A 15478-nucleotide genomic window follows, 5' to 3' on the forward strand; every position below is an offset into this window, starting at 1 on the left:
CCGACTGATTAACACAGGAAGGGAAACAAGAGTACAAAACAAAATCACACAGCCATATACACTCACTGCACAAAATCCATATCAAACTGTTTTTGGCTATGAAAGAAAACTTGATTATCTGATTCACCTTGAAGTAGATCCAACTGAACCCTGGATACTCTTGCTTGGAAAGAACACATAATGTCAGTGAATAAACGGCATGATAAGCAAGAGCAGGAGAAATGAGATACACAGAAACTCTCGGGCAAGATCTCTCTTCCAGTCTCTTTAATAAATTGTTGTCTCAACCAGACTGTTGTTCTGTTTGGCTCTTGATATTTACATGGGTCTTGTTTTCCATGTAGAAACGTGAAACAGTTTTATCAATACTGTAAGCAAAAAAATGAAAAAAATTTTTTTTTTTAAAAAAAGGATCAGTTTCAGGGATCCTATTACTCTTTCTACAATGTGACACGATAAAGCCCCAAAGTGCAAGTCTTTTATATTCAATGAAGGAGCTGAAAATGAGGAGAGAATTAAATCTCAGGTGCAGCGTGAATTAGAGAGTGTAATTTCTGAGGACAATTACAAAGCATGTAAAAAAAAGTGAATGATTTGTCATAATTTGCATTTAGGCATATAATGAGATCTTCACAGTGAGGTTCAATGCAGTCTCGAGGAGAAGAGAGGAGAAGGAAAGTATAAATGACTCATTAGCCTGGAAGAGAGTGGAAAGATAGACGGACAGCTATTAACATGGAAGGTGAGACTCACTATTGAAACAGAAGCACCTTCACATGTGGACTATAACCATGTCGACACTCGCTACTCCTCCTCATGCCCTCAACATCAACCCTGCAGCAATTACCCTGGCAGCCACTGCTCCTTTGAGACACCAGTTACCTGTCGTGACTGTTCTTCAATCAGATGTGGTATCCTAGAAATCCACTGTGTGCTACTCATCACTGTTTCATGGATAAAAATAAGTATATCCACTAGAAACTCTTGACTTTTTTAGCACTTGTAAATGAGAAAGCATTTGATCCTAAAATGTAGTTTCTTTATCTTTTCTAACATTTAATAGCTAACAATTACTTGATATTCTTCTGTGGTAAAAGTAAGTACAAAAAATCCAACACAAAAGACTTAAATAGGATTAACCTCTGTGTGCTCAAGGGAATTTGTAAATTTAAAGACATAAATCTTTCCATTTTCTTGGAGTCACCGTTTCAAATTTCACCCACAATTTGTTTTTGATGCAATTCAAATCTGAGCCCAGAGAACATTACTCCAAAAATCTTTTACGTATACAAACCTGTGAAAAACTAAATGCACCCCATGATTCTGAACCTTGTAGAACCGCTTAAGTTCAAGTAATAGTTTTCTAAATGAGTTCATCAGTCTTTTACATTGCTGTGGAAGAATTCAGCCCCATTCTTCTTCTGTCACAGTTCATGTGAGAAAATATTTGGAGGCGGCTAACTGAGACTGCTCACTGCCTAAATTTACTGAGGCTGCCCAGTTGAATGATTTAATTCAAACCTTTTTATGTCCCTTGTTAGACTTGCAGGTATTTACAGGACTCTGGACTGGACTCTGCTAGTGCATCTCAAAAAATGAGAGTATTGTGAAAAACGTTTTTTTCATTGTAATTTAATTCAAACAGGTAAACTTTCAAGTAAATGTAAAGTAAATTATTTCAAGTCCGATGCTAAGTGCTGCTGGAAAATGAAAAGTAATAAGCATTTCCATGAAGATGGAAGCATAAAATGCTCTAAAATCTCCTGGTAGATGGCTGTGTTGACTTTGGACTTGATAAAACACAATCCACCAATGACAACCAACAGCCGCAGATGATCCCAAATCATCACAGACTGCAGAAACTTCACACTGGACTTCAGACAGCTTGGATTCTGTGCCTCTCTTCAGACTCCTTGACCTTGATTTCTAAATCTAATACAAAATTTACTTTCATCTAAAAAAAAAAAAGAACTTTGCACTTCTGAGCAACCGTCCAGTTCTGTTTTTCTCCTTGGGCCAGGTAAGAGACTTCTAATATTGTCTCTTGTTCAGGAGTGGGTTGATATTAGAAATGTAACAGTTGAAAACCTTTTCCTAAAAACATCTGTGCATGGTGCTCTTGATACACTGATACCAGCCTCTGTCCAGTCCTTGTGAAGCTTTCCCAAGTTGTTGAACTGACTTTTCTTGACAGTCTTCGCATTTCTGTTTTTGTTAATTTTTCCTTTCCAGGCAACTCTTCATTAATGTGCTTTGCTACAGCACTCTGCAAACAGGCAGCCTTTTCTGAAGCTTACCCTCCTTGTGGAAAGTTATCTGGACAACTGCCAAGTCAGCAGGCGTCTCTGTGATTGTGGTTGCTCTCACAAATATTTATACTGTATTTATACTGTTTGAATAGTGATTTGCTCAAATTTGAAATTAAATATTTTAATTAGTATTTTCGCAAGCTATAAGCCATAATAGGAAAATAAAAACAAAAAGGGAATTTTTTCACACTATGATAAGTTTTTGAGATGCACTAGCATGTTGTTTGTTTGACTTTATCACCTTTACCTGAAGACAAATTTTCAAAGGGGATAAATGATGTTGGAAAAGTCATGGCATGTACTTTAAGAAAATAACTTCAATAATAATTGTTCTCCACTCTCTTACACTAATAAATGAATGTGCAGTATATACACATTTACCAGCAAGTAGCTGTTGATCCCTCCTGTAATTGGTGTTAAAGGTCAAGCTAATAGCTTCTATGAATACACTCTGAGCTCTTACAGAACAGTTCTTAATATTCTTGTGTAGTTAGCCTAGCGGACTTACTAATGATTAACTGAAACTTTTAAAATTTGCCTCTAACATTTATGACTATAGTTTAAACCAGGTGCTTTGACAAAGGTACCTTTTGCCCAAACTATGTGAACCTCTCTGATGATAATTGTAAAGACATTGGTGAAATATATACTGTGCTGTGTGCTGGATCCACATTTCTTACCCTTCTTAGCTTTCTCCTGAGCTCTCAGTTTGTAAATACCAAAGCAAACTGAGGGTAAAAAGCACACTGCTACTACATTAGGATGTCTTCCCAATCCCTGTTTGAAAAGCAACACTAAAGCCACAAACTGTACATAAAGCTACAATGTTCATTTACTGTGCTATAAATTTGATTATTTACTAAGTGTGGTACAGAAACCCATTTCTATGACGATCCCTTTTCTTGATCTGCAGACTGAACTTGAATACAGCCTGCATTCACCCATAGTGCTGATATTAGCAAAATACCTGCAATTTAAATCTAATTAATAGCCATTAAATGCCAGCGGTAAAGCCTAACAGTCTTCAAAGACCAATGAGAAAGAAAGGAAGCAGCTATGACATGAAGATCTAAATTTAAATCTAATTAGCACCATACCATGATAGAACAGTGACACACAAACACTCAGCAACACTATTGCAATTACACACAGCTCTGCAGAAAGGAGATGGTAACGTTATGCCATGCACTACAGTGTATGTTTTGCACATTGGTGAAATGGTGCAGTGAGATGGCAGTTACACTGCGTGTTCCTGCTTTCTACACCAGCATGAGATCAAAGTTTGTGCAAAGATAGGAGAAGAAGTAAAGGAGGGTAGATTACAGACACTTTCAGAGGCGCATGTGGCGTCACTGCAATTAGTAACACTATAATTAATGAGCACGTCTGCATGCTAATGGTAATGGTTGTTGACCTCTCATTCATCTCTCAAAACTATAATATGTGCTGAATGTAAAATATATGCTGTCACCTTTTATCATGAGCAATTTCAAGGCACCATAGAAGTTTTTTTTTTTTTGGGGGGGGGGGGTGTTAAGCTTTTTTCTGCTATCTAATATATAGTAAACATTTTTAAAAAAAATCAGATTTTACATTGGTTTCAGAGGAAAAGAAAAAAAAACCCTGTGTAGGCAATGGCATGCCAGAGCTTTTTCTGTCATTTTACACATTTTTTCCTTACAATTTAAGCCCAAAGACACGTATTTTAATGTACTGAAGCAGCATTTCTTTATCATGTACAAAAACTGAGACGTGCTGCTGAAATTACACGTCTTTTTCCTATATTAAAATATCTCACAGATTAAATGTGTAGTTACACCTCTTCACACTGGCCGGCCCACGTAAGATCAAAGTGGGGACAAGTGGCCCACAATGTAAAATGAGTTTGACATCCCTTATTTAAATGTTACAAATGTGTTTTTCTATCACCCCCTGTAAGCTCTCTGAATCACCTTGTGTCTCAACTATCACTATTGAAGAAATCAAGTTACAGGCCATTTAAAATACAAGTTAAAACTAAAACAAACTGTGGGACTACTAAGCTCTTCAGCCTTGCAGCATTTCCATTGTGGTCTCACTTTGCTCAGAGTTCTGCGGAAAAAACAATATTTAATACATGTAGTGTTTGTTTACCGTGGTGGTGTGTGCCTTTGATAAAGAAAGGAGTAAACTGAGGAATCATGAGAGGGATGAGAGTCGTGCACAGCACTACACAGCCACTGCAGCCCGCAACTCCAGCTGAAAAAGAAAAGCCGGCCGGCATCTATTTGCAGTTTACAGCAACTAGTGCAAAATGTAGATATATACGGAGTGATGCAAACAGCATAACAACACACACCACAAAAAAAGCAACTGCAACTCTATGGAGTCAAACTTGTCTTCTTTAATATACCACATTCCCATACTGAACAGCAACAGAGCTACTGGGACGGCAGTGATGGTCATACCTTTTTGACATCTCTGACAAGGTGGTACAGCGTGTTTGATGGTCCATGGCGCTGTTGAAAGAAAGAAAAAAGTAACAGAATGAGTTTTTTTTTTTTTTTTTTAAAGCCTGTTTTCACCACTTTATGCTTGTCATTACCGTGTTATAGAGCTCCTCCAGCCTGGAAAGAGTGAGGAAACGGTGCATGCTGACTCCATTTTCAATCAGTAGCTTGACAAAGTCAACTCTGTCCAGAACTAAGGCATCCAGCATCGCCTGCTCCAGGGAACCAACCTAGGACATACACAGTATACAGTGATATCACATCCTATACACAAGAACTGCATCAAGTATTTCTTCTCATGTAAACAACTTTGAGCATCGTGAGCTATTATTGTTATAATTATTAGAGCAGTATTAGCATTAAGTTCAAATTCAACTACTGTGAAACTCAGAGTTGAGACACAGTTTTTTTAACAGCCTGTTTCATCGCGTCAGTGCAAATAAATCAGGTTCAAACATCCTGTGAATATAAGTAATAACACAGTATGTATATATCACATATATTCTGGTTTATACTGTATCTGCTTCTTACAGGCCACTGCTGTCCGTAGATGAAGATCTGACTCCGTGCGATGTCCACTCTGTTCCACGCCAAAGCCAAACTCAGCTGATCTGGGGCTGAAGCATTAGCACCTGGTATGGAATGTTACACATACAAGTTTTTCTTTAGGAGAAACACAGCTATAAAATATAAGTATATATTCTAGTATATCCTCACTGCCACATCTATATCTTTGATCAATATATCAACATTAATATGTCAGAGTCAACCAAAATAAATAATTTTTTATGATTATTCTAAATGGACATTGTGTTGATTTATTACTCTGCAGAATTTGTATATTTGTAAAGTGCTGCAGTGGGACTGCCAAGGTTAACGCTCATGGATCATTTTGCTGAAGTGCTTGGCTAAACTGCAAAATGTTACTGTGACAAGACGAAGGTTTGGTCTACTTGAAGCTCTTTTGAATAGTATTGTGCCTTTGCTGTGCTGGTCGTCTGTGAAACAGAAGAACCCGTCTTTACTCATTGATATAAGCATTTCTTTAACACTCTAACTCATCCCTGCAGAAAATGTAGACTACACATTTTTCCTTTGATTTCTGTGTCCAAACACATTTACAGTACTCTGATCCTTCACTTCGATCCTCCAGAAAACATATCAGTAACATAACTAGAAGACAAAGTAAAAGAACTCCACTGTATGCAAATGCAAGATTAAAATGATAGTAATAATAATAATAACAAAAGAGGGTGAGTGGATTAAATTGAGTGTAATGCTGGGTGGAAGAAAATACCTTGTTTACAAGATTTGTGTAAATCTGTTGAGCTATTTTTCTCTAAATGGTGACTGTGACTGAAATGAATATCATAATGAAATTGCAGTGTGGTTCGAATGTATTCATGGACTCCTGCCATTTCCTTTTTCTCTCCCCTCTTGTTTTCTGTCCTCTTTTGGAATTAACTCAGTTTTTCAAGGTTGCATTAAAAAAGCACTTACAGCATTTGAAGTGACTAGACAGTCAGTCCATGAGAGATATTATTTTTTGTCGTTGTACCTGTTTGTACCAACACATTTCAGCAAATGCTGACTAATGAGACGTAATTCAAGATCACAGCCTGCTGTTCCCAACAATACTTTAGCGTAGTGCAAACAGAGAAAAACAAGAAAAACACAAAGGAAGAAATTGATTTTTTAGCCTTTTGACAAATCAACTGTAAGTTAAAGCACAATAATATCCCCAGTTTGACAAGATGGTGTGATTTTTATTAAGAATCCCAATATCATCACTTTACAGCCTGCTCTCTCTGACTTCAAGGCTTGTGCTGCATCACTAGACCTTAATGGAGTGAGTTCTGACCGAGTCTCACTGATAATAAGCAGTGCCCACTAATAGGAGTTTTAGGGGATATATGTATATATTAAAAGGAAAGGAGGTCCTGCTTTATCAAAGGCCTGTGACTTCATTCTCTCTGCCTGCAGGGTTGGACTGAAGTCAACTGACTTTATGTACCCAATCTTTAGGATATTGACTACCCCAGACAGCAGGCCATCAATTACTCCCACCTCACCACACTGGCACCATCTGTGTGTAGTTGTTGTTTCCTCTCTGCGATGTCTCCTTCCACTTCTTTTAATCTTTCTATCTTTCTTACAGAGGCTCGCGCTCACCCCTTAAATTCTCTTTCTTCGATTCTTGCTCAGTTCGCTCCACTCTGTGCATTCCTGACTGTGATGTTTTGGTTTTTTTTGTTGAGCTTCAGGCAGTGGCTTAGTTCCTTGGCGAAGGAGTCTAATCCAGTGTTTTAAAAAGCTCTCAGGCAGGATGTGACCGATTTCATTTTACACTAAAAGCCTTGAACACATCTCATTCATGCAGCTGCAGAATGAGAATTGTATCTGAAATGGCCCCCGTGCTTTTGACCATAAGACATTTTTGCCCCTAACTCATTTTTAATTTTTCTAATTTCTTTTTTATTATGTTCTTTTTGCTATTTTGCATTTTTGCTCTTTGATTTCACATTCGTCCTTCACTTATTCACAAAAGCTTCTCTAACAATGTGAATAGACATGAATAGCAGATCTCATTAAACACAATTACCTTATGTATATATAGAAAAGGTAACAGAATGGGAGAAAAAGAGTTTGGAATGAAGACAATTAATGGATGGGCCAAAGAAATTATTCATCATCACTGCAAGCTACTCTTTTGCACTTTTTCCTTGTCTGTGGACTGGCATGTTCCTCTAGGGAACAATTCCTGAGACAGCCAATCATATGTGTTGAATTTCTAAGCACTCCCACAGGAATCACTGATCCTTGGCATGCAGGCATGATGTCTGTACTTCTAGTCTCTACTGTGTGTTTGTGAGTGAGTGTGTGACAGGAAGAGAAAATGCATGCAATCTCCTGTGAGCATAGGAGAAGCAACAGAAACCACAATCAATACAACCTGCTGAACAACCAATTGAGCAAATGGATCCATGGATCCCCTCTCTCTCCCACTCGTGTGTGTGTGTGTGTGTGGCTTATGCTGGTAATTTTTCATTATTAACAAATGTATAGGAATTTGTTACAGAACAGCTTGAATATGAGCCTTTTTACAACTGTATGCTCATGAACCAAAGCATTATGTTACTCACAGTCAATGTATTGGATCTAGGAGAATGGGAAGTTGTAAAAGACTGAGCATCTTTTTTCCAAGTTCCAAATTTTTGTGCCCAGACAACTGTTCAGAGCATCTCAAAAATGGCAGTACTTGTGAATTATTCATGGCCAGTATTAATGAATACTTACAAACAGTGATTTGGAGAGGAACAAACCATTAAACATGAAAGGGCTGTTGTGGGATATACCCTAAAAATGTAAACTTCTCTTTAGAAGTCTTGTAGTCCATAACTCAGTGGGTGTGAAGTGTTTTACTGTCACAGCAAAGACCAACAGCACATGACGCAGGGCTGGTCATAATGGTTTGTTCTTCGGTGTTTCTTTGTGCATATTTCACAGTGTCAGTCCTCATGTTGTCATGCTGATTAAATAGAATGTGTTGCAGTGTGATAAATGGAGGAGGAAACAACAAGGATATGAGCCTTTAAATCACTATTAGCTTGTCTCTGAGGAGCAATTTATGAGATATTTTATAAGGTGATCTGACGTGCAATCCCAGAGTACTCAGTGTTTCTCCTTTAAAAGAGAGTTTAAACTCCTGGTGGTCCAAATCTTTTGGCCATGACCGCAGCCCTTGAACGGCCATGCCACATAAAGTTCTGTACATGTGTAAATATAAGATATTTTACAACATGAGCTGTGCTTAGATGATATATGGCTTTCACAAAGAACTTTTTTACCTCATGAAAATGTATTTCATAAGTGCAACTTAAATGCAAATATATTCTTCAAAGAAAATGCCACAAAAGACAGGGCACTTACCGGGGACTGGCAGTGTCATCCTGGAATTACTTGTCTCTGGCCACAGAGGTAATGAGCAGCTGTGTTTGCGCTAATTGATGATTTTACAGGTGTTATTTTTATTTCAGGTTTTTAATTAGCATACAAAATGAGAAAGCTGAGCTCACTGTAAGCCTGCCTGTAATGGCTTTAATACTGTAACTGTTGGGAAAATAGAGCTGCAACCCCCTTATGTTTAAGTAATTACTTAAACAATTAGACACCTAAATATACACTCACCACTCACTTTGTTAGTTACACCTTGATAGCGTTAGATTGGACCACCTTTTGCTTTCAGGATGGACTTAATTCATTATTGCATATATTCAACAAGGTGCTGGAAATACTCCTCAGAGATTTTGGTCAATATTGACACGATAGCATAGTTGCTACAGATTTGCTGGCTGCACATCCATGATGTGAATCTTCCGTTTCACCAGATCCCAAAGATGCTCTATTGGATTTAGATCCGGTGACTGTGGAGGCCATTTGGATACACTGAACTCATTGTTCAAGAAAAAAGTTTGAGGCGATTTGAGCTTTGTGACGTGTCATCATGCTGAAAGCAGCCATCAGAAGATGCTTTATACTGCATGTGGTCATCACGGTCATGCCCAGGGATGGGCATTTTCGGCAACAATACTTAGGTGGCTTGTGCCATTTAAACCATGCTCAGCTGGTACTAAGGGGCACCAAGCAAGCCAAGAAAATACCCCCACATTATTATGCCAGCACCAGCAGACTGATCCATTGATAAAAGGCAGGAAGGCTCAATGCTTTCATGCTGTTTACGTCAAATTCTGACTCGACCATCAGAATGTTTTGGCAGAAATCTAGACTCAACATAACAGGCAAAGTTTGTCATATCTATAGACCAATTCTGGGGTAACTGTTGATGTTCTGAGCTGACAGGAGTGGCACCTGGTCTTCTGCTTCTGGAAAACCATCTGCTACCAGATTTGATGTGTCTTACGTTTTAAAGTGTTCTTCTGTATACGTTGGCTGTATAATCATTATGTGATTTATTGTTGGCTTCCAATCAGCTTGAAGCAATCTGTCCATTCTGCTCTGATCTCTGGGATCAACAGGGAATTTTCACCCAGAGAAATTCAGCTCACCTGAAATACTCAGTCCAGCCCGTCTTTTTCCAACAACCATGACACAAAGTCACTTAAATGTTAAACCTTTGTTTCCTGTTATGATGCTCAGGCTGAACTTCAGCAGGTCGTCTTGACTCTGTCTACACACCTAAAAGCATTGCGTTGCTGCCATTTGACTAGTTGATGAGACATTTATGTTATGCTTTTATCAAAAAATACTAAATGGAAGAATACGCACAGATTTCTCTGTGTTTTATTCCAGAGCTACGAGGTGTAACCACAGAAACCTGTGTGATTTGAGCAACTAACTGGAACAGTGTATGAGGAAGGAACGCTTTCTGAAACAGTCATCTTCCTTTCATGTAAAGAAACTGCCAAATAACAACATTTGAGGAGTGAAATTGAAGTCACTCACTGTGGACTCATGCTTCAACAAACACCAAACGCACACACGTACCAACATACTCACCTTTGAGTAACGCAGTGAGAATGGCAAGGTCAATGTCTTGATGACCCTCCGATCCCATCCGGAAAACTGTTATCTGTGAGACAATGACCAGACAATGACACACACACACACACACAGAAGAAAGTCAAGGAGACAGAAAAGCGAGAGCGTCTGGAAGTGAGGTGAGGTTTTTCCTGTGAAAGCAAAGCAGCTTTAGTTTTGAGTCATTTGATTCTTGTTGGAGCAAATGTCTTACTGTATGCTCATAGCATATAAAGAAAGTAATATAGCTACATCGTGTGTGCTCTTATTTGCTGGATTAAACTGCTTCACTAAAAACACTTCTGCTGAGGTGCTTGGTGGAGGAAAAGGGGAGAGCTGACGAAATCTTCTCATGTACTGTACGGTAGTCCCCCTCTCTCTTGGCTCTTATAGAGAAAACTCCACAAGCAGCCTGTTCACTGGAAAGAGGGAATGAAGGGATTTGCTGAGGAGGCAACTGAGGAGAACGAGTAAAAACACAAAAGGGAGGAGGTTCAAATGAATAAGAACTGCAGGTTTTCTCCCCTAACACAGTTCATTCTGGTCTTTTTTTCCCGCTGTGTCATACACTTTTCGGATTAGGCTTAAAGGGAATATTTTACTCACTGCCCAGTTTAGATCTTTATTTGCTGCATATTTTACATCATGTGTGAGAATGAACAAATGTTGCGATGGATGCGAGCTAAAGTCAGCTGAGAGGGTAATTTGAGAAATGCTGTGGGTTTTCTTGATTTTTTTTTAAAGTCAGAAATAGCAACAGCGCACACGTAATGGCGTTAGCGTGTGGGCACACGTGCTCATATGTGTGCATGTGTGAAAGGCACCTTGTGGGAGCATGAGAGAATCCGTGTTCTGAATGCTTGATGAGCTATTCCTCTAATCCCTTACAACCAGCCATCCATCTCCTCCCACCTCCCTCCCCGCAGCACATCTTCTTTCCCATCTACACCCCCACCCCCACCCCAAATGCCTTCATTTCGTGGGGCTCCAGGAATCCGCAGTCTTTGCTGCTGCTGTTGCCGCTGCATCCCTTGGGCAATGCTGCAATGTTGTAGGCTAACCCTCCTCTTTAACCCTCTATATCTCGTTCCCGCTTCCACGCTAAGTGAACACAAGTAATTCAAGTCCACATTGATATTTTACATTATCTGTTTTTATTGGCTCTTTGCTAATTTGAACAAAAACGAATTGCTAATAAGGGTAGCTTTTAGGTGCATGCATGCTCATGTGCATGTGGTGGTCATGTGCCCATCTAATCATGGGGTCTTTCCGGAGATAGAAGTGTAATGAGATGTGAAGGTATCGATTGAGATCTTCTTGATACCAGTGAGTCGCTGGTGCAGAGCGTAATTTCATTAGCTTCCTGGAGTTACAGTGCACCTGTGTGCATTTTCATAGTGTGGCCAGTGGCTTGAGCATCATTTGCCACAATGCCAGACTCATTGCCTGCACTCTAATAGACACTGACAACACATTAAGGGAGCCATCTGTAGATCCCATGTTAAAGTCTTTCCAAGTGTGCGTGCATGACTTTGTGTTTAAGAGACCGATTAGTCTCATCTGTGCTCCTTTGTAGAGGCTCGAAAAAGTCAAATGGCGTATGTGAAATGTGTGACCTTCTGACAACATGATTTACAGAAATAACTGCTCGTACTGACAAAAGGGAAAGAATATCTGAAGGCAGAGAGGGCAGCTAGATCTACAGCTGTTAAGGGTGTGTTTGGGTGCGTGTCTAATTTCAACCAATCTGGCTTTTTGTCCATTATACCCTGTAGTTATCATTAGTGGGCTGAAGAATTCCCCTACAATCACTCCCTGACACACACACACATAACTCTTGGTCAAATTCCTTCAGGACTACAATAAAAGATAATGTGGTAGATGAACGATGATTATAGCTTCTGTTCTCTCTTCCACCCAGCATCTTTTTGTCAATCACTAATCTTACAGCAGCCTCTCACTGGCATGCTGCCCATTCATCCTTTGCCCACTGCCTCATCCCTCGTCACTCTCTCCAATTACATCCCCAAGGTGACCCCGCGCATATGAGCTACCTGCTATGGCTGGGGAACTGCTGCTCAGAAGCTGAGCTACATATCCTCTGAGACAATGCAAGGCTGCTTTAATCTCAGCAATCCCACAGAGAGTTATCAGTAAATGTGAGCGAAAGTAAACAGGCAGCTTTTCATTTTTCTCACCTCATACACTGAAAGACGCTCTTGAGTACTTACTGGGAGCAAACAACTTTAGCACAGTGGTAGACACAGTTTCAATATTTTTGCTCTTCCACTCAAGGCATAAATTCACCCATCTGCTGTGGTTTCCAGCTGTCTTTTGACAAGAATAGAGAAACTAAGACAAGACGCATTAATGACAAGAAGAGGGAGACAAGTGGAGGCAGGGATTGAGAGAAAAGGCGGCAGGAAAGAGGAAGCGTGCGTGAAGCAAATGGAAGCCAGAAGGAGCAAGATGTTGTGTTGGCAAATTGAAGATTGATATGTGAAATTAAAGAGGAACAGGCAGGATTCTTGCATCTTCAGAGGTGCTATGCTGCATACCCTGAGGATCAGAAAACAGCTCTTCATACTCCAGCGAGCCGAGATGATTGCAAAACATTCATCTTCATTTAACAGGCAAAATCCTGCTGACACTGGCCAAACACACAATCACGGGTTTCTGAATCGTCTTCTGCGGCTCACGCAATAACAATGGTAAAAGTTCAAGTCTGACAAAACTCTGCTAATGGTTTCATCTGGATGAATTTTAAGCATAAATTATTTACATGTATATTTCTTTCTGGGAGAAACCATAAACCAATAGCTTTCAGTACAGCGAGAAACAGAGGAACGAGGGAAATAAGTTTCTCTACTCATGAAATTTTAAACTGATAAACTGCCCTGCTGATAATGAACCAAGGAATTGTCTCCCTCTGTTTGTGCCTCAAACTCTCTGCGTACCTCATTTCCCATTTGCTATATAGCCAAACCATTTTCCCCCTGTCTCATCCCTCCCTACATCTCCTCCTCTTTCCCTCCATCTGTCCCTACCATGTTCCCTCCCACTTGCCCTCTCCCTCTCTCTCATGGTCTATTTAAGTCACTCGTTTGCTCTCATTTTCCTCCTACTCTTTCTTAGTATCTCTTGTCAGGACTGTGGAGGAACACTGTGGGCTGGTGGTTCCTCCTCAATACTTAATCCGAATTAAAGAAACAGAGATGGTTTTACTTTTATTTATACAAAGCTTGGACATACTCTGACAGCCAAGTGGGCTGGGGTGGGGGGTGCAGTAATCACACCAATCACACAACATTAACCCAACTGACACAGTCAGTGTCTACACCTATCATCCCGTTACAATGCAATGATCTGCTGGGAATCCCAGGGTTCTGTCATTCATGTGGATGTTACTGTGGGATGTGCTGTCCAAAGCACTGTTGGTTCACCTAGACTTCATAAGGCAGGTGGTTTTAATGTTCATCTGATAGAGAATTTAATATAATACATAAGGAAATAATGACACTGATGATAAAAAGATTAATGATACAGAACAGCAATAATAGTTGGCAGTTTAATATAAACTCTTTTTTGTGCTTCAGCCTTAAATCTCTTCTGGTTGGTGCCATGAAAGCAAGAAACACCACTCTATGGCTGGCTCAGCACTATGTCCTGTCATGTGTTCATATTACTAACGTCACAGGTGTGAGATATTTATCATCAACCAAGATCAACAAGAGAAAAAAAATGCATTAATAAGAAATCAAAGCATTTTATGTATTTCCCTTATTTAAGTGCCCTTGTTTTATCCCAGCACAGAGTGAGAGCCATTTTGCAGTTATTTATGGTTATGCTACAGTTTCTCTCAGAGTTTACCAGCTCTACTATTACTGCAGAGTGCTACATGCAGTAGGACAGGGAGCCTGAAAGGCTTCCTAATTCATCTGAAATGCTGGACAGATGTTGACCAATCCCAAATGTCTCTAAGTCTTATAGGAAATAAGTCCCCCAGAAAACCCAGCAGACAGACCTGACCCTCATTTTATTTCAAAGGCAGAGATTAATTCTGTCAAGTTATTCTGTCCAGAATAATGACATTTTAAAAAGCCTGTGGGTTGTAAAGCACTAACAGCAGTGTGAGTTACAATAAAGATAAATTTGGGAAGTCTGAGGTGAATCCTTTCATGCAACTACGCAGCAGTGATATATATTAAGGATCCCCCACCTACCTAACTCTTGTTTTTCACCAAGACACGTTAAAAAGTGAGATATGGCTTGACGTCTGTCAATGCACTTATTATGCACTCACCAGCAAACTTCATTAGCTACACCTGTTCAACTGCTCATTAATGCTAACAGCTAATCAGCCAATGCCAGCAGTTTAATGCATGTAGACATATAGATATGGTCATAATAACCTGCTGAAGTTCAAACTCAGGTTTGGAATGGCAAGAATGATGATTTAAGTGACTTTGAACATGGTTAGTGCAAGATAGGCTGGCCTGAGTGTTTCAGAAACTGCTGATCTACTGGGATTTTCCCACACCTCCATCTCTAGGGTTTACAGACAAGGGTGTGAGAAAGAGAAAATATCCAGTGAGCAGATGTTCTCTGAGCAAAACTGCCATGTTGATCAGAGGTCAGAGATAATGGCCAGACTGCTTTGACCTGATAGGAAGTCAAGGATCACTCAAAGATCACTTGCAACAACCAAGGTATGCAGAATCGGAATGCACAAGTGAAGAAGGGCCCACAGTAGAAGAAGACCACACAAGTGCCACTCCTGTCAGTTAAGAACAGGAAATGGAAACAGGAAACATGAAACCAGGGATCCATCCTGCCTTGTATAGATCACACAGATGCTGGTGGCCTGAGGGTATGGGGAAGTGTTGTTGCTGACCACATGCATCCCTTTATGGCCAAACTGTACCTTTCTGATGGCTACTTCTAGCATTATGAGGTGCCATGTTATAAGGCCCAAAAAACTTTAAACTGGTCTCATGAACATGATAATGAGTTCACTGCATTCAAATGGCTTCTACATATCTCACATCTGCAGCAACAGTGAGATGCCATCATCTCAACGAGGACCAGAAAGTCCACTGTCGAGTTGAGTCCACGCTGAGGAGTCCTCCCAGCAGATTGTTG

General features: G+C 39.8%; 1 protein-coding gene across 1 annotated transcript in view; it reads right to left on the minus strand.

Annotated features, from left to right (window-relative positions):
• trpm3 (transient receptor potential cation channel, subfamily M, member 3) overlaps positions 1 to 15478 on the minus strand; it is a 148448-nt gene that overhangs the window by 23126 nt on the left and 109844 nt on the right. Inside the window, 5 exon segments of the mRNA XM_085181427.1 lie at positions 128 to 163; positions 4757 to 4807; positions 4894 to 5028; positions 5330 to 5430; positions 10316 to 10388. Of these exon segments, the coding sequence (XP_085037553.1) occupies positions 128 to 163; positions 4757 to 4807; positions 4894 to 5028; positions 5330 to 5430; positions 10316 to 10388 (396 nt within the window).

Source organism: Neolamprologus multifasciatus, chromosome 12 (genome assembly GCF_963576455.1).
Source record: "Neolamprologus multifasciatus chromosome 12, fNeoMul1.2, whole genome shotgun sequence".
In the NCBI taxonomy this organism is placed as follows: domain Eukaryota; kingdom Metazoa; phylum Chordata; class Actinopteri; order Cichliformes; family Cichlidae; genus Neolamprologus; species Neolamprologus multifasciatus.